Here is a 20894-nt window from a genome sequence, read left to right as displayed (position 1 = left end):
ATCATTGCTGTCTGTCAGCTGCCTGACCTCACACACCCCAGCTAAAAATATGGTGCGGACAAAGGGAAGCTGTATAAAGTAGTAAATATAAATCCTTCATAAACAAGCCCGTATTATTATCATTTAAAATTGACTATTTGAATGTTTGAAAATGCCCAAATGTGATGAGCTTTCTTTTAGCCCGCATTCACACAAGTGTAGTGTAGGGTACCCCAAAGGTGCCAAACAAGATGCACAAGAAACGTGGTTAAAAAAAACGTGCAAAGCTCAAGAATGTACATGAGCTTCTTTAGCACATATGGGGCAGCTTATTAAACAGATCGTACTTCCCTACGTATTACACACAGCAAACGCACAAAAACTTGCACAAATGCGATGCCTGATGTCGCAGGTCGTAAGTGTGAATGGGGGCTGAAAGTCAATAATACTGAGGAGCCAGATCTTGCAGCTGTGTCCGTAATTCAGTTATCTTCCCTGTTGCAGCTTTGGAATGTTAGCGATCACTTGTTACTGGAGCTCAGGAACATTTGTATCTGTTGCTTCTGCCAAAAGCATTTGAGAAAACAGCAGGTGAAATTGACTTACATGACACAAAACCCTTGTATAGTGATTAGCATTTGGAGACGCATTCCGACTGATATAGAACACTCCTAATGGGTATTTATTTCCAAACAGCCCTGTGACTCTCTTTCTGGCTGAACTTGTCCTGCCTGTACTAAGGAACCTGGCAAGTTGGGGTTTCTTTTAAAATCTCACGGCCATTTCTGCAGTTGTAAGGCGGGCATAGGAAGTCTCTTTGAAGCCAGAGCACCATTTTATAATAGGGGTCAAATGCATGTTGAAATAAACATGCATTAGGTTTTTCAGAGGAGAAATATTGGGCCAAAAAGCTTTATATTTACATAGCAAGCTGTGGTGTGATCATTCATACCGTATACAGGCAGTCCCCGGGTTCCGAACAAGATAGGGTCTGTAGGTTTGTTTTTAAGTTGAATTTGTATGTAACGTCAGCCCAAAATGTTTTTTTCGTTTTGGATAGCATAGTGAAGGGTTAACCCCATGTAACGTTTGTTTTGCTGTGTGTGTGCCCCTGTTCAGAAGATTTTACCTCACTTTCTGTCACTGTGACAATTGAATTTTGAGAATTTTGGGTTGTCATGGAAACAAGGATTGGCAATAAAGCTTCAGTGGAGACCCTTTTTTCCCCATAATAACCTTTACAGGAGTGAATTTCCCTTCCTAGGGGTAGATTTCCTCTCACTTCCTGTTGTCTCAAGGACAGGAAGTGAGATTAAATCTTTCTAATGAGGATACAGACAGCAGTAAAAACCTCACAGTGACCCGGAAGAAGAGGTGGGCACCCCTCGTCTGCATGTCTAAAAAGAGCCAACTTCCTGTAATGTACGTACAGTACTACGAACCAGACCCAAAAAGGCGGGCACTCCTCATCGGCACGAGCGCGATAGCATTACAACTACTGGAATGCTGCGCGGTACGCTTTGGCTGCAGCCTGGGATCTCATGCTGTAATGGCCTCCGTTTGTAAGTAAGAGTCGTATGTAAGTCGCATGTATGTAACTTGGGGACTGCCTGTATTCAGAGTAAGCATAGGAAGCACAAAACCTTGTTGATACTGAATGAAAACCAAAAAAATAGTCTGTGCTCATATCCAAATTTAAATATAAAAAATGACACAGCGCTAAAGGTGAAATACAAACAAAGGAATATATAGTGATGGTCTAACATAGAAAATGAGTAAGCACAATCTAATAAAAGTGGAATAATGAGTGGAAAAAACGAAGTGATATCAATAGATAAAAGGTTCAGATACAAAACTAAACTGAATGAACTAAGGTGTCCTAGCAACAAGTTAACCGTGAAAAAATATATCAAACAGTGTAGCTTGTGAAAGGCGTAAGGTGTAATTGTAACAAACAATAAATATAATCAGTGGTAAGCTGAAACTTAATAGCAATCAGCACAAATAATCACACGTAACAGTGAAAAAAATAATATCAGTTGTAGGTTGATAATAAATAACAGTCCCAGGGTGAATTCTCAATTATCAGTGGAAAGGTCACAGTGTTCCATAAGCAAAGTTATTAGCTGTAAAAAGAAAGATAAGGAAGTTGATCCAGCAGCCCCCCAAGCGTTGGGTACTCACCAGATGCCGTGTGTAAATATAGCCCCTCAGAAAGGATAACGAAGGATATTTCTCTGGTGTACACTCCCCTCGCACGGAAGACCTCACTCTCCCCCGACACAGTCCGTAAATCAGGAGACGTCTCTCTCCCACAGCACCGTCGCTATTCTCAGCTGTCCTTCAGAGCTAGTAACGGCTCTCCTGTGCACGGTTCAGCGGTCCCTCTCTCAAAATCCCGGGGATGTTTTTATTGATTTGGAACAAAAGAAACCCCTCATGGTGCATTACAAAAGACAATAATATTTATGAAAAAATAGCAACTCACATAAAAGTTTAAAAGCCTTCAGCCGGCCGGACAATGGATAAAAACTCTCAAAAATAGCAACTGACACATCCAATATGCCAAACAAATCTGACCTTTTGCCGCGTTTCGTCACATGACTTTTTTAAAGCAAAATATCCAAATTGCATATTTGTAGCCTTTAGGCAAAGGGAAGCCTAACTAAGCAGTTAAGAGAGCTTTACTACAGAGACTATTGTGACTGATCACAAAGAGAGCAACCTGAAAGCTGGTCAGAGGATATCTAAATCCCCTTGTATACATGGATAGAAGTCCCGCTTAGTGTTCTATTCCCCTCAGATCAACATCATATATGATAACATTGTATGACAAAATATTGTTCACTAACTTGCATGCAAACCTACGGGTTGAGGACACTGCCCTGGCTTCAACACGTTTTGTGGACTACCATGTCTGCTTGATATGCACTTCCTGAGGAAGCAGACATGGTAGTCTGTGAAACGCATTAAAGTCAGTGCCGTGTCCTCAACCTGTACATTTGGATGCAAGCTTCAGTATCTTGCTAGTTGGCCCCGCTGGCTCTCAAAATACCTGAACAATGCCTGCATCCAATCAGATTGTTCAGGCACTTTGACAGCGAGTGGGGCCGACTAGCAAGATACTTGCTTGGCCCAGTGGGAGATTCCTCCATGCACACAGTTTAGTGTACATGGGGGAATCTGTTGCACTTTTTCCACCTGCCCATAGGCTGATAGAAATAGATCATCTATAAATGTATGGCCAGCTTTAGGGAGATTCATTCTCTCTATTTGTTCTGGTGACAATTATCACTGAAAGGAAAAGAAGATTGTCACCAGCACAAGATAAGTTGGGAAATCTTCCAGTGGCCCTGCTGACCACCAAGGATTTCCCTCTCTTTGAATGGATTTTCTCTCACTTCCTGTTGGGTCTGTCAGACAGGCATTGGAAGGGAAATCTCCCTAATGGGACTTGATGGCTAAAAAAAAACAAAAAAAAAACAAAAAAAAAACAAAAAAAAAACAGGGGTCATTACCTTCCCATGCCCTATCCAAAACTAAAACAAACAAAAAAAAAGGTTTTGACTTCAGGGCTACTTTAAGTGATGGGGAACATAAAAAAAGAAGAGCGAGGAACAATAGAGGAAGCATCTGTTGCTCACCGCAACCAACCACATTACTTGTTTTCGAACAGCCTACTTGATAACTACAGAATAACTAACTTGACCGATTTTTCTATATTATCATTTTTATACATCAGCATCTGGTTTGACTTTTTTTTTTGCACTAAGTTTAGATGTAAATAATGCTCAGCGGAGTCCTGTAAATAAACATTGCTTTTCAAGTTTGCTATAAAAATTTCTGTTCAGCTATATTTTTTAGTAACTCTTTAAAGCCGCCATAGAAACCCCTGGTGGTATGTACTCATCTGGAATAACAAAGACTTTAAGGGCCTATTCACACATCCGTATATAAAAAGGATATGTGTTAAGTCGCTGTTTTTTATGCCATGTTTTTTATGCCGTGTATTTGACACGTTTTTATCTGTGTATCTGTGCACCTTATATTACATTTTTTGTTCGTGTTCTTCAGGAAGGTGGATGCGTTCTATGTGGTCTGTGCGGCTTTGCGTGTTACAACAATAACATAGTGGCTGATTTATTTAAACTGGAGAAAAGAAAATGAGCACCCAAATGACGCTGCTGCCCATGGTGACCAATCAAAAAACCTGTTTAATTATTCATTAAAAGAAAGGTAACACAGGATTTGTTGCAGTTTACATCAATGTGTGCTCATTTCCTTTTCATGTAATAAATCAGACCTCTAGCGTGTTTTGCATGAGGTACCTTTCATCCCTACAGAACATTCATTCTTAAAGTTTGTTTTTTTTGCACGCTTTATTTTTGCCTTTTTGTTTTGGATATTTTTTTTTTCTGTTTCTGCCATATTCTACTTTTTTTCTACAAGATTTAAGGTCTCATGTCTGTTTCTGACCTGTGGGAAGCTACAGTAGTTTAAAATTAACAGACTTAAAGCAGAACATCGGGTAAAATTATTATTAACCCTTGCACTGGGGCTTCTCCACTGGGTAGGTTCAAAATATTGCATAGATATACTCCCCTGACACTCCGAGCCGGCCGGCTGTGGAACCTCCCTTCTTCTCCGCTCCAGTGATGGTATGTCCCTCGGCATCCTCAAGTCCTATGCAATGTGTATAGTTATTTTTGAGGCTAGAAAAAAAAAATAAGGATAGTGTGGGGGTAGCTGTCCCTCAAGGGTTCAAGATTTAAAGATATACGTGTAATTAATGCACCAAATTGACAGTTTTTAATAGTATTGTTTTACAAACCACAACACACAACAGCCAAAAGTGTTTTGGAGGCTCAAGGACCTCCCACTTCTTCCGGGCTTAAAGATAATGGGTAATCATAGGGACTCAAAGCTGGCACAAATCACCACAAGTTAATTATTTACTGTATTGGGTATAGTCAGAATCGGTGAATCACCGAAACAGGTTTTTATTGTTGTTTAACATCTGTCACCAAGACAAGTTGTAAAGAGAAATTTGTTATTTCGGGACAGCAGTGAAAAAAAAACTCACATAGATGCTCACCCTTATTACCTTTTTCACAAAAAATGTCTTTACTGCTGCCTGTGTCCCCATTTAGAACTTCCCTTCTTCATCTTTCTTGGTGATATGACAGCAGCCATAGATCCAACAGGGGTTCCGACCCTTCTCAATTTAATGAAAAAAAACGTTTTTTTCCCAGAAAAAGTGTTTTACAATTCTTCAAAGAGTAATGCAAAATTAGAAACCTCATCCTTCTGTAAGGGCTCAAAAAGATTCAAAGCCCTGTCTAGGATTTATGCTCAGGGCAAAGTTAGATTTATGTTAGCTAAGATGGTTGTGGAAATATCCACATAAAAAAAGACGCATCTCCTGATCACTTGGCTTACTAGGTCTCCAGGGTACTGATTTAGTTTTTTCTTTTACAGTGCTGGCAGAAGATTGCTTATAGGCCTATTGTCTGGTGTGTAAATGCAGTTCACTGTCACTTTCTTAATGGCTTACAACAGTAATATAAACACACAAACCCATTATGGGGCCGTTCAAATCCCAGATAGACACATTTTACATTTAGGCTGCAGTAGGGAAGGTTTAAACATCTGTTGGGTTTTAATTGTTGTCTGTGTTCTTACTGGTGAGATTCTCCTTAATTTTTTCAAATGGGTTGACTTGGGTTAGAATGCCCAATCTGAATGTGTACAGGCCTACTATAGTAGTAAAACAACTAAGCCCGCCAATATGGTTTTGCAATGTAGGAGGAAGCCCACAAACTGTTAATTTAACCATTTTTATGTTGGCTTTGTATTCAGCATCACTCCCCAAAATAAACATGACAATCCACAAACAAGCTCACCACCTGCAGGACAGCAACTTACTGTTTGTCATGTACCTGGTAGAGACCAAGCAGAAGAGGGGACTTCTCTTGCACCTCTTTTCCAACAACGCTGGAAGTGCAACAGGGGATGTAGGGACACAGATTGGCATTAGGGCCAATGCAGCAGGCAGTACCAGCTGTTGAATTTGTGGACCAGGTGACTGTTGTCCACTGGGTTGGAACCAGATGCAGGAACAGTGTTAAACTTGGGCAGGAGGCATGAGCCCAGCCAGTAGACAAGCCAGGTTTCCAAAACGCAGTCAAGAGTCACAAAGGGGAGAAAAGGTCCAGAGATGGTTCAGAGGGCAGCAAGCCAGGGCATGCACAGGAAGGTGGAAACAACAGGTCAGTATGCAGGTTATTAGGAACTTGCTGAGGACCACTCCACGATCTGTCCATGTTACACTCTAGTTTACATAGACTTTGTGGTGCCAAAACCAGTTCTGATGAAACATTTATGCTTACATACACAATTATGCATGTGCACTGGGGGTGACCCTATGTACAGAGGCATCTATGTATGTGCCCGTGCTTTTCTTCTTGTACTGGAGCACACTGGGCCTTCCTTACACTGTCCAAAGTAACCGCTAAGGTTAGAAATAGATCCTCAGCATGTTGTGAATCACCCCAATGCTCCTTCATAAACTTGAATTGTGACACAGCTACCACTTTACAATAGTGTCAGGGGGTTTCATTGGGGTTTTTTTTCTACAAATGACAGTGAAAGCAGCTGCTTGAATATTAAAAAAAAATTGCAAATTTACATAAATGAGTGTCTTTTTTTTAAATTTGGGGCAACAGTGTTGGAAGAACCGAAAAGAGGTTCCTGTAGAGTGTGGAGATCTGGAACTTCATTGTAGACATGTGCGATTCGTTTCGTTACGAATCGAAATTCGTAGGAATTTTCCTGGAATTCGTAAATTCGGAAGCATCCGAAATCCTAATTGCAGTTTCCGAATTATATCAGAAATACGAAATTCCGTTAACGAATTTCGGATCCGAATTTCTTTGAAACGGGAACTAATCTTACCCCTGTAAATGAGGTTGAACAACATGACAATTTTTTTTGTTTAAATACGGATCCGCTGCTGCTGAGGGTTGCATTACAATACACGCAGGAAATAACGGAGGGAATTTTGTTCCGTTACGAACATTCGTTATATTGAAGTTAAAAAGCAAAATACCTTTGTTAATATTGGAGTTGATGAGTTTTTTTTTTATCCGAAATACTAAATTCGTATCCGGAATCCGTTAACGGAATTCGTATTTCGTTTGGTTGACCAATCAGAGGTTTTCTCTTCTGCTGCTGAGAGTTGCATTACAATTTAGGCAGGAAATATGAAATTCTGTTAACGGAATTTCGTTCCGTTACGAATATTGGTTACATTGAAGTTAAAAAGCAAAATACCTTTGTTAATATATTGGAGTTGATGAGTTTGTTTTTTTATCCGAAATTCGGATCCGGAATCCTTTAACGGAATTCGTATTTCATTTGGTAGACCAATCGGAGGTTTTCTCTTCTGCTGCTGAGAGTTGCATTACAATTTAGGCAGGAAATATGAAATTCTGTTAACGGAATTTCGTTCCGTTACGAATATTGGTTACATTGAAGTTAAAAAGCAAAATACCTTTGTTAATATATTGGAGTTGATTGTTTTTTTTTTGTTTTTTTTTCGAAATACGAAATTCGGATGCGAAATCCGTTAACGGAATTCGTATTTCGGATTAAAAAAAACAACTACCACATCGACTCCAATATTAACAAAGGTATTTTTGCTTTTTAACTTCATCATAACGAATGTTCGTAAAGTTACGAAAATGTGCCAAAACTAACGAAAATTCGTATTTCGTACTAATCCGAATTGAGTTTCGGACACGAATTACAAAATACGAAAATAACGGATATTCCGAAACGGAACAAATTTTTTGACGGCGCACAAGTCTACTTCATTGATGGAAATTCATATTTACAAAATATTTGTAGTGGGGTTTAAGGCCGTCAAGGAGCTTTGTGGTAGTCCAAGCCATCCCATCCCAGGTCGATTTCAAGTGGATATGAATCATCTATTCTTGGATGTAACCTATGATTGTTTTCACGTTATTTTTTGGCACTGCTGTAATTGAAGTGGATAGTTCAGTCAGATAGTTGGATCATCTTGTTTGTTGGTCGCTCCATAAGTTCAAGTGAAGGAATATCACAGAAAATGTTCATACTTGTTGGACCATTTCTATGTGCTTGGTTCTGTTGTAGTTTAGGCTTATTCCCTGGTCCAAAGTTGAGTTATCCTGGGTAACAAATCGAATGCCAGTTAGGCTTCATAGTGAAACCTGGTTACTGCTGTTTGCACATCATCAATACTCTTTGCACTATTTAAAACAAATCATATGAGTGTCAGTTCACCTGCTAATACATCTGAAACTAAGCATCCTGCAACAAGTCTTAAAACCGGAATGTTATATGACATGTCTCAGATATATAACCTGCGCTCATTACATTATATTGCTTTTGCTGATGTCTTCTATACCTACGGCCTGATGACTTATGAGCAGTCATTGCTCCCTGCATGTAAACGTTGAAAATATATTTCATTTTAGTTGATCGGGCACTAAACAGACATCATTTACATGCAGGGGATCATCGCTCTTTTCTCAAATGCGCCAGTGTTTCAGCAAACGGAGGAAATTACTCATATGGCCAAGTGGATGAATTAGTTTAGATTGCAGAAAGATGTTCAGCTTTCAGCCGACTGTGGCAAGCCGAGAGAATCAATAGGCGAGAGAAAAATAAATGTAGGAGCTTTTTCTTCGAAGTGTTACTGGGTTTAATTTCAAAGCACTGGCTCTCTGACTGGAAAGGGAGCGATTTGACATGACAAAGCAAGGTATCTTCATGTTACATCGCTGCTTAACAGTGTGGGGCCGACATTATGAAATGCACTGCGGAGGCATACATCTCGCTTTGTGGCAGCTGTGCCACTTACTCTGATTACATCTTACCCATAGTTTTCCCTCTTCCTCTTGAGCGCCTTTACCAAGTAAACAGTTGTGTGGTGAAAATTCACTGTAAATGGGTCAAAAAAACATTTCACGTAAGGCAATAATGACCGCACAAACGGAACAAGTACTATACAAGATTGGAAAATGCAACAGCAGTGGTTTAGCTGTATTCATTTCCCCCATACCAGAGTTATCGGATGGCCGTTGGGGTGTCTGGTTAGGTTTACCGTGTTCTTCAAAAGTAAGAAAATGGTCTTAACAGAGCTTTTGATGTAATGAAAACAAAGGCGTCATTTAAAAGGACATATGCAGCCTGCAATGCTAGTTCAGAGTTTCAACGGTGATCCTCGCAGTTTTCCTATATGCCCCTTTATTATTATATGTAAGACTCTTGAGTGCTGAGGGATTTTTTGTTTTTGCTATAATTTAAAACTACAATATAAAACTCCTAAAGCTAAAGCAAACCTGTAGATTGTAGCTAGCCATATCCAGGTGTTTGTATGCATATTCACTTCATTACCTGGGTTCCCCAAGAACCCCAAAACTCTGGGCACTCTATTTTGCAAATACCAACCTAACGTTTGGTGGAAGTGCAGTGCTCTGTTTCTTCCTGCCCTCCTTCCCTTCCTCTTGACACATGAGGCCACCCGTCACACTTAGTGGCCAAGTTAAAGCCTGCTAGCAGCTTGTTGAAAGAGTCAGCCAACAAGTCAGAAACATAGACCCCTATTATGGTCTATGTTTTGCATCCCAAAATTGGGACTGAAGGCAGCTTTAAAGGGCAGATTTACTTTAAAAAAAACTATATTTACCCTTTGTGCCCCCACAATTCCATACTGAGCTCTTAAGGATTTGTGTTAATGGGATTTTCTTTGCTTCAGGCAGATTTTGCATTCCCGCATTCTAAAGGAATGTAAAACCCACTTGAAGCAGGTCAAAGGCATGTCTAAATGAGGTCAACTGCAAGTCAACTGCAGCTGTCAGTGAATCCTGAATGATTTTTGAAGAGTTGAAAATATTGTCAAACTGATGTCATCATCATAAGCCCAATGCTTGCCGACATGTCCCACCATAATGCTTGCTTTCTGCCAGCTTGAGTCTTCTTCCTACAGTTTGCTCATATACAGTAGAACCTCACATACTTCTAAGATCCATCTGTTGAGGGTCTCACTCTCTCCAAGCTCGCTCCTGTGATGAATTACAATATCAATACAAATTAGTAAACTAATCCTGACATTGTAGTTCATTACAGGAGAGAGCTTGGAAAGACTGAGACCCTCAGGAGATGGAACCATACACGTATGTGAGTTCTACTGTACATGACATGTGGCTACTCTACAACACACACAGGGACCATGGGGAACAACACTAGCCACCCTCCAGAAGGAAGGACAGTGTCAGCACCAATTCAGAGATGATTTGAGGATCTACAGCCGAGTGATACTCAAATAAGATACATTTTTGTTAATAGTTAATGTACTTGAATGTATTTTTAAGATATAACTTTTGATTTTTGTGTCACTTTAAGGTTGGAAGCTGTCTAAAGTGTTTGAAAGAATGTTCACCTATTATAGTCTAAAAGAAAGCAGTTTAAAGCTTTGCAATTTAAAAAAAAAAATGTTTGCTTTAGACTGCCCTTAAAGTAGTATTATTTGAGTAGTAAGCTCTCCAACTCTTTTTTTTTTTTTAATAATGAATCCAGATGGCAGATCGAACAAATATGCATTGCCCAGCAAAGCATTGCTTTACATTTTCCCCCAAACACTTACAATCATCATGTTTCTGAAAAGCTGCTTTCAAGACTCTCAGCTCAGCTTCCCTGAATGTCCTGTCCAGTAGAAGACCACAAAGGACAGAGCAGACTTCAGCAACTGTTCATCTACTAGCTCGAAGAAGGGAGGAGAGGGGGTTTGTGGAAACATACACAGCTTACTAGAACACATAAGGGTAACTGCATAGCATTCTGCTTGAGCAAGGAGTCACTCTAAAACAGGAAGTCAGGACCAGTGATCAGGGGAGCAGCTGATTCTGCAGGAAACTAAAACTTTTAAACATCAAGGAGCAGCATCCATTGTAAGTAATTTCATCAGCATTTGAAATAGCTTGACATCCTTTTGACTTTAATATCACTTTAAGGAACCCATTTCAATTTAGATGCATTTTTATATCTTTATATTGATATCCAGTCTATGTCCTGTGTTTTTATTAAACTACAACCCAGACATAAGCGATTAACAAGGAATTATAAACCTTTTACTATATACGGGCATCAATAGAAAATCTAGCTCTTACTATTTGAGAATTATTGAATCCAAGATTAGGTCAGTCTTTATAAATAGGTTTCATGAGTTTGATTTGATTTTCACCCAAAATAGTTTAAGCATGATTTGTTTGGTGTCAGAGCTGTTAAAATGTAAATGCCATTTTTCCTTTAACACACAGATAATAAATAGAATCTTTATTGGCTAGGATATACAGTACTTGGGATTACTCAGTAAGGCAATACACTCAGCAAAGCAGAACAGCCAAGTGCAGCAAACCATAGCCAGTCTGGATCCTTTTCATTGAAGTTAGATTTGTGATGGGTGAATTCTCACTGGTTTTCTGTGTAATTTTCTCTTCTTTTAATGATTAGACATTCTAAGCAGAACCTAAAAAGTGCACCTGGTACCAGCACACATGAAGACATCTTGTTTGCTGAACTATGTACGTTCGTAGGATAACTTAAAAATACATTTTTACATGTATTTTCTATATGCTCCTTCCATAAAGTCCTTTCTCTATGCTACAGTAAAGATAATAAATGACTAATCCATCCAATTCCAATGATTAAAATTGAAGCTAGTGTTGTCATGGGGAAGAGAATAGTTTTAAGTGGAGGAGAATAGTTTAAAGTGGACCTTTCTGTAACTTTACAAGTCTGCATGAATACATTTCATGGCATGTCACCTTTTATCATTAAAATACAGCCCGTGAAGCTGAACTCCAGCCATAGAAATGTATACATACTTGCAGTGGTACTCCTAGTATTTTCTATGAGTGAATACCAGGCGTTCTTTGATTGGATGATTGTCACAGCCCTTCATCCAATCAGAGAATGTCTAATATACACTGAGAAAAATACTATGGGGGGAATTTATCAAAACTGGAGCAAACTGAATCTGGAGCAGTTGCCCATGGCAACCAATCAGCATCTTTCTTCAGTTTGCTTAGGTAAGATTTTAAAATGAAAGAGAGAAGCTGATTGGCTGCAGTGCAAATCTGCTCCAGTTTTGATAAATTCCCCTCTATGCGTTTCCAGAATGGCTGCTGTGCTGTGCTGAGCAGGCAAACTGCTTTGTTTTAACAGCGGAGGGTAAGTCACTCAGCACAGCGGCAGTTCCTGGACCCAGAAGATGCTGTAATACATTGTAGTAGCTGGAGCTACTACAATGTTTTACAGGATCACCTTGGACATGCCAGGGATAATTTATATATACTTAAATTGAGCCAAGCTGGGCCAGTGTATATATACATTTCTATAGCTGAAATGCAGCTTTAAACATACACAGTGCACATCTCTTGTTTGCCCCCTTTTAGGCTGTTAAATATACTGGTGACAAGTTTTTTCATATTTGTTAGACAGCTGCAAAATATTACCTGCTGATCCTGCCAGAAATCTAGTGAGGTAATAACTTCCGGTCCTAGGGTGGCACCACTGCTCCCACATAGATGCAGTGGATTGACTGAGCTTTCATCCTAAGACAGAAAGTGTGTTACTGGCAGGATAAGCAGGTGAAAATAAAGGGAAAAAATGGAAAAGTAAATCTAATGCCACAACCACTTATTTGTGCTCCAGTCAGTGACCTATGCTGAGGTGATGCCTGCTGCAGGTGTTCTATCAAAATCTTCAACTCGTTGAAATCTCCAATTTCCTCACTGCCGGATACTTGCATGTTGGAGATTTTCGACCAGACGGCGTTAGACTGCAAAACACAAAGACTGACGGAGCTCTGTACAGCTGCATTTTAACAATATTCAGCAGGTGGCAAACTCGACGAGTATACTGAAAGCACTATGCGCGCATGCGCACCACAACTGTGCAGATCTCCAGTCTTTCTGAGCACTGGAAGTGAGGTAGTTGGAGATCTCGATGAGTTGGATCTTTCAATAGAACACGGGCTAAAGGAAGCAATTCCTCGGTCTAGTGATCAGGCTGCAACATTGTAACTCTGTAGCAAATTATAGGTGAGAGGCTGCAGCAGAGGCTGATTTGAATGACGGTTAGGATACAGCCCATAATAAAATTCTGGCTGCATTTATGCACAATAGACGTGGTTACCATGTGTTGAGCAGATAATTGCAGCAATAATTTAGTTCTGTATTGGTCATTCAGGTTATTATACTGCTATAGGGTGGGGATGGTACCAGTTGCCATTACTGCTATAGAAGTGCATAATCTGTGCAGCAATCTGGTTGGCCAGCCTGTGTACCTGTAGTAGCTGTGGCCAGTGGAATCCATGCAAACCACCAGATGTTTGCTACAGCCAACAGTAATGTATTGGCCCTCATTAACTACACATCACGGTATAGATCAGGAGTAACCAAACTTCAAACCTCCTGCTGTCGTGAAACTACAAAACTAAAAATGCCATTGTGCCTCTGCCTCTGGAGTTTGTCTGTGGCTGTCAGAATCTTGCAGTGCATTATGGGACGTGTAGTTCAGGGATAGCTGGAGGGCTGAGGTTTTGATACCCCTGGTATGGATGATACATGGAATCTAATTAGTTGCCACGGGCTTCACTTTTCTTTTGTTACAGTCTTAATAAATCAGATTTTTTTGAAGTGCTATGATTTCAGGCAAGATAGCAAGCCCGCTTAATTCTGAATATTTGTCTCCATTGCAGTAACTCATTTGCACATTTCATTTATTCTTACGCTGCAAATAATCTGCTACAAACTTTCCAGGCCCAATCGTCATCCTCCCGCGGCTGGCACAGGCCTTTTCCCAGCACAGCCACCTCGGGCTCGAGTTTCATCATTTTTACTTTAAAGTTAGCGAAGGGAGCAGAATGTGAGTAAGTTCGAAATAGCTGTTCTGTGCCCAAGTGAGTTTTGAAAGATGAATAAGCCTCATTTGTAGGCACAAAGGAGACATTTACTGCCGGTGGAAGCCGTTAAGTTCTAAGCCTTTCCTCTGAATCTCTTTTCAGGAATGTACGAACCCTTGCTGCAACGCTAGCACATGCCAGCTCATTCCCGGAGCCGTGTGCGCCCATGGACTGTGCTGTGAAGACTGCAAGGTGAGTCTCTTTATATAAATACTGTACTGACTGTCTGGGATGTCCCGCTTCTTGTCCAACCGACTGTAATCAAATTCATATAGTTCAATCCATACTAGCTAGCTGCCCCTTCACGTTTACCTTTATTTACATTTTCTCCCTGTGACATTTTATTCACATTTTAGTTATTGTCTTTTGCTGATATTTACCTAAAAAGGTCCCAACACTCAACATGCCCAATCTTCAGATTCCGCATAGACTTATATTAAAGTAGAACTGAAGCCAAAACTTTTTTTTTTTTTTTTAGTTTGGATAGATTAAGGGAAGGTTATAACCGTTGTCAGCTTTTTTTTTTGCCATCTGTTTCCAATTGGGGAGATTTACATTAATTTCCTGTTAGATAGCCACAACAGGAAGGGAAAGGAAATCCTTCCAAAGAGAGGGGAAACCCTGGAAGTCATCAGCGTCACCGTAACAAGTGTCCCCATTGAAAGATTTACCATCTATTCCTGCTGTGGTGAACACCCAAAACTTGTGATTTTGTTTCACTTTCAGTGATAATCGTCATTGGGATAAATAGAGAGGGTGAATCCCACATTAGGATTTCCCCAGACAGCCATAAAAACTTGACAGCAGTTCTAATCTCTCTTCACGCTATCGAAAACTAAAGTTTTGGCTTCAGTTTCACTTCATCTGTCATTTATGTACAGTAGAGTAAAGGAGTGTGGAGAATATTTCTATCCCCACACTGGATGATCGCTCTCAATGCTCGTCAGGGTGGAGTTTGGATGATCCAGAGCCTGGCAGCTAGGGGGACTATAGATGTACTGGAGAGACGAGACAAGAATGCCCCAAAAAAGTAGGTTCAAGACAGCAGACACGCTCAGATGGAAGAAATTAAGTAACTGTGTTTCTTCAAATTAGGGTTTTACTTCATTAAACATGCACATAAATACACCATCTCAACACGCTTCATGGCTCTAAACTTGGCCACTGTTGAGATGGTTTAGTTATGTGTGTTTCATGGAAAAAAAGTCTAATTTGAAGAAACACCGTTACTTTATTTCTTTCATCCGGGTGCCTCTGCTGACTTGATCCTACTTTTTTGGGGGGGCATTCTTGTCTCGTCTCTCCAGTACACATCGGGTCCCACTAGCTGCCAATCTCTGGATCATCCAAACTCCACCCTGATGAGCATCGAGAGCGACCATCCTGCGTGGGGATAGAAAAATTCTCTGCACACATTTTCTCCAAATCGATCGCAATCTATCTCTGTGAGTATCCAAATCGTTCTTCTTTATTCACCTAAAACGTTTAGAGCTATCCAAAGCTTTGTACTATAAATATTACACTTAGTCGGATCTCTCCTAGGACATTTTGTTCTCGATTTTTGTTGCTCCTACTATTGGTTGGAGATGTCTCCTCTTTTTCAAGCCATTTATGTACAGTGCACATCACAACACACTTGGAAGATGAGCTGTGCATGAAGGGAATTTTTTATTTTTGCTGACCACCTTCTGGAAGTGATAGTTTACTGGCTGTAATGCCGATGCTTGAGCCTGTATTGAACATGTTCTATGTCACCAAAGCAGAACAAGTATGTAGGTCAGGCGTTCTGACTTCACATGCATCATGCTTGTTCTGGTTCAGTGACAAGGACCAGTTTGAAGCCACAGGCAGCCAGGAAGTTGGCATTTTAAGGAGGAGGTCAGAAAAGCAAGTTTTTATATTTCTTTCCTTATAGGCTTCCTTTAATCCATGCCCACATAAGAATCCATGTATTTTAAATAGGGAATCAGAAATGATCAGTGCCTAGTGTCATTTTGAAAGAAAGAATAAATCTATGAGCACGTAGGAAGCATCTGTGATTTTGTTTCTGTTTTTAAACATTTTACATAGAAATATCTGATCACCATTACTTATTGCTGCAGTAAAGCTGCACAATTAATAAAGGACAGTGAAAGATTTTACACTTGGCATATTGCTGTAGATAAAGCTCATGCACCAAGTTATCCTCTGCTTCTCTGTCATTTCAATCACTTTCAGGCAATTCTGTGAGAGTGATTTGAAGATGAAAGGGAAGAGATGGGTTGGAAAATTCCAGTCCTACGATTAGGGCTTTTAAGGTGCGGAAACGGTTGTACAAAGTCTTTGTACAACCGTTTCCGCACCTCAAAAGCTCTGATCTACAAATTCTTTATCATTGGCTTAAATATACAAGGGTGTGGTGAAATATCATTGGGTTAGGCCACTCTCTATATCAAATTCCAGTCCTACAATGTATGGAGCAGTTAGTCAACTCTGTAAGAAGCATTTCACTTTATGGCCAGCTCATAAAGCTTGGGCTCATTAATTGTGTCATGGTATCTATACCATGAAATACCAAGAAATAATCACCTTCGAAGTATCAGTCAGCAATTTTGTACAACTTTATTTAGATTTGGTTGGTCCAACCAAAACTAATCTTTCAAATATAAGGTAGAATCATCAAGGCTGAGTCACCAGCTGGCTTTTTGTGTACCATGGGGGCTCCAAAGGCAAAGCCTGCCTTTGTTTCTGCCTACCTCAATTTTAGGTGTTTCCACCTATACATTTATTTTGTCCTCCTATTGTATTCCTCGTGTTGTTATAATAATTAAGAATCCTGCAGGTAGATGAGACCCTCTCATAATGAACACATTAGATGAGCATACCTAGGTACTCAGACATGGAGATCTCATCATTGGAGACCCTGAGAGACAGGAAAAACTATTATGTGGCATCTATGACAATCTGAAATATAGGTTTTGAGTGGACTGACCCTTTAATTTACACTTGGAGGCATACTTAAGGTGCCATACACAGCACGATTCTCGTACGGGAATCGCGGGAAATCCTGCATTCGTACGAGAATCGTGCAGTGTATGGAAGGCGTGTGACCGTTTCTACTGTACGGTCACACGACTTTTGTATTTCGAGCATGTTGGAAAACCAGCCGAGAATCGTACGATTTTCGGCTGATTTTTAGCATGATCGAGAAATAACTGCCGAACGGGCCGGTGTGCGCACGCGCACACTGCCCGTTCAGCATTGCAGTCATCGGAATCCCGCCCCTCAGGGGGGCGGGCTTGCGATGATCGCAAATACGATCTGCCTGTCCAAGATGGGCAGATTGTACGTTTTTTTAAGTACTTTACAACCCTCGCAAGACAAAAGTCTTGCGAGGGTTGTAAAGTGTATGGCCACCTTTAGAAAGCAGTGTATGTGACAATCACCAAATATTCACTGCAGGTGACTCATCGTGCTCATTGTTTTTTTCCTATAGAGTGAATTATTCCTCACTAGTGAATGTTTGTTTGTTGAATGTCACGTTCAGTGCTTTATAAGTTTCCCTCTTGGAATTAATACAGTCTGCATGTTTATTTGACTCTATTACTTGGCTCAGCATATGACTGTAATGACATTTGAGAACCTACAAATAAACATATGTAAAAAAAGTTTGACATAGTTCAGTTTATTTTTTGTATAGTGGAAATATTTTATTCTTACAATGTGGGGGGGGGGGGGGGGGGGGGGTTGGATAGAGGGAGGGTTAGAACTCCTGGTTTGTGCTGCTATCCAGGGTTCCATTAGATTTAGTTGGTCCAACAGAGACAACCAAAAGTTCCAGGAACTGAGCTTTAAATCGGCAAGGATGACCCACATATAGGTGGCCTCCGCTTCATAGACACTGCACATGGTGTGACCCCAATCATAGCAAAAATTGCTCACAATAGCCAAGTAAAATAGGTAACAGTGGGTTCAAGCATCAAGTCTCCTTTTCCAATGTACTCCTTTTCAAAGTCCATCAAAGACTTAGCCAAAACTAAGAACGAACCAAGCTCTTCAATTATGGATTTCAGCATTCCTAAAAAAAATTGAAAAAAAGGTCATACAAAGTTTATTTGATTAATATTGGTTCACATCTCATGACATCAGAGTTATCTGTCTATATTGAACAGCTCCAGAAAAGTCTTGTACTGAGTGCAGTACTTTTTGAATGGACAAGTACAGATACGTTTCCAGCTCCAAGACTAAACTAGAGAGAAATTCAAAAGTTAGGAGCCATCTGACATTTGTAAGGAGCACACGGAGCGCCAGGGATTTGTACATCTCTGTTTTAATGTATGATTATTATTTTTATAAATGTATATAAAGGGATGCACCAATACCATTTTTCAAGTACAAGTACTGATACTAGTCCAAGTACTCACAGATACAAGTATTAATACATTTTTGTTTATTGTCATGTGACAGTTTTTCTAAAAAAATACAGACTAATGATTTCAGGACAGTGGTGGAGCGCCAGAGCCAGGTCCCACCTGCAACCCCGGTAGTTCTCGTGAAGATGCCAAGTATCGGAACTGATATCTGAACATGCCTAGTATTTACGCTCTGACACTTTGTGGGAGACAAGAGTTATTGTACATTTGCTATGTACATTAATACTTTGTTCATTTTCCATCTCTGCCATCTGATATCTGAGCTGCTTCCTCTTGTAGCATTGCCTGTACACTGGCAGATTTGGCAATTTTGGACCAAATCTGGCAATAATTGTTGTAATAATTACCTTAAAGAACACTTGTACCACTAAATTAAGCAGAACTCAACGCACGCAGACCCAAAACATTACTTAAGGTCCTCTAGAGTGCCTCGGATTAATAATAATATACTACTTACCACCACACCCATTTGGCACTTCCATACTTGAGAGCTGCAATCTTGTATGAACACCATGTCTTGTATATGTGTCAGGAAAGTACACTGACTTGTGACCTGCACCTCCAGCCAGTGAAATCACAAGAGCGCCACAAGTGTATGAGCATGCTTATCATGCATGCACCTTTCTCCAGTTCTCCCTTCTTCCTGGCCAGAGTCATGAAGGCATCTAGGACAGGGAGATGTTATATTATTGCAGTTTACTATTAAGAAAAAAGGTAAAGTTGACACACAAATCATAGTTAGGTTTTCAACAGAAGATGATGTGTTAAATCACGGCAAATTATTACACATCTCTGAGACTGGTGGCTCTATACCTAGTTTGCAGTAACTCATTCCACCACTACGTGGTGTTACATTCTTGCCACCGTATGCTTCATGATTATAGTGCATTATGATAAAACCAGCAAAGGAAAGCATGACACCTTCACTTGTGTTAATAATGTCAGCAACATAAAAACAGAGTAAGGGTGCCCACTACTACTGTAAGGTCGCACGACTTTTAACTTACGAACATGTTCTAAAACCCGCCGAGCATCGTACGATGTTCGGCGGGTGTGTAGCATGTTCGTAAGATAAAAGCCGGACGGGCCGGTGTGCGCAAGCGCACACTGCACCTTTGGCATTGCGGTCATCGGAAGCCCGCCCCTCAGGGGGGCGCGGCTTTCGATTATCGCAAGTACGATCTGGCTGCCCAAGATAGGCAGATCGTAAGTTTTTTTAATTACCTTACAGCCATCGCAAGACAAAAGTCTTGCAATGGTTGTAAGGTGTGTGCCCAGCATAAGAACTGAGGTGAGGACATCTCACCATCTCAGTCCCTCTGAAACATAAAAACGTATTGGGTGACTGAACCCAACTTTTCTTCCCAAAGCCATAGGATCAGTAAGGCCATCTATTTTAAAACAAGCTAGTCAAGCATGGCTTTTCGCTATAGATGCATTTGTTACATCATTTAATTAAACTGCTAAACTATATGTATATTTTACAAACAGTGAACAGATGCTGTGGATGCCGGTTAATTTACTATTGTAAGTCACTACTGTTTCCTGACTACATGATGGCCCTCATGCAATATTAACGTGTTAGGAGTTTTCCTATATAGATCTGTCCCATACAAATTGTATTCCCCCTGTCAGTGTAATGCTGTTTGCTGCCCTGAGCATGAGAAGACTTATACTCCTGACAGACAAATAAGTTCCAAATGAAGTCACGCTTTTATTGCATTAGTGTCTTAGTTCTGCTATTCTTCATTGTCCTCCAGTGTCAGATAAACAAACTGCTTTGAATCATGCACGCTTGTAAAGGGAAATCAGACATTTAAAATATTTCTACAGCCATAATCTGTTTTGCCATGGGAACCTTATTCTGTATACTTGCTCTACATGTGTTGTTCTGCAAATGCACACCCCGTAGACATAACAGATCAAAACCTGGCAATGGTTAAACATTGTACAAGCAGGTAAAAAAAATATGGCTTTGACACTAAAAAGTATCACATGTAGGAGTCATAGCTACCAGTTGTCTTTTGGGCCCAAATCCCTTTTGTCCCACTTTCCTTCATAGTTGTCCCCCTTTCTTTTCTTTTTTTTGTCTACTGACCTAGTTGATGTTGACCCTTTAGATAGCTGTGTTGTGATCAGATATTTCGTTTTCCTAGTTATTTGGAATGGCAGGCCTTTCTAAAGTGCAGGCATTTCAAAAAAGTGTCAATAAAATTAGATGCCAGTTGAAAGTTGTTCTGGTCTGTGACTAGATCTGAAACAACCTTTCCACACAGGTAATAGGCTAAGCAAGTGTACATCTCAAAACCCTATAACTGCAGGACTACAATGCTTACAAAACTAGCCACTATGCTCAGGGCCGGATTTACTCTCTCTTGTGCTCCAAGGTCAGGTTCCTCAATGTACCCGCCAACCTCCCCTTCCCATGGAGAATGGCAGACCTGCAGGCTGCATAAAAGTGATCTCGGCGGCATAACCAAGATCACTTGCAC

At 40.3% G+C, this 20894-nt stretch overlaps 1 protein-coding gene across 1 annotated transcript in view; it reads left to right on the top strand.

Annotated features, from left to right (window-relative positions):
• Positions 1-20894, top strand: part of ADAM12 (ADAM metallopeptidase domain 12) — a 392267-nt gene that overhangs the window by 302432 nt on the left and 68941 nt on the right. Inside the window, exon 13 of the mRNA XM_018558790.1 lies at positions 14093-14182. Coding sequence (XP_018414292.1) covers positions 14093-14182 — 90 coding nt within the window. The remainder of the gene's footprint in view (positions 1-14092; positions 14183-20894) is intronic.

The sequence above is a fragment of the Nanorana parkeri genome, unplaced genomic scaffold (genome assembly GCF_000935625.1).
Source record: "Nanorana parkeri isolate BGI_ZX_2015 unplaced genomic scaffold, ASM93562v1 scaffold2, whole genome shotgun sequence".
NCBI lineage: Eukaryota > Metazoa > Chordata > Amphibia > Anura > Dicroglossidae > Nanorana > Nanorana parkeri.
Note: the sequence above shows the minus strand (reverse complement) of the source record. Positions and strands in the feature narration are given on the sequence as shown.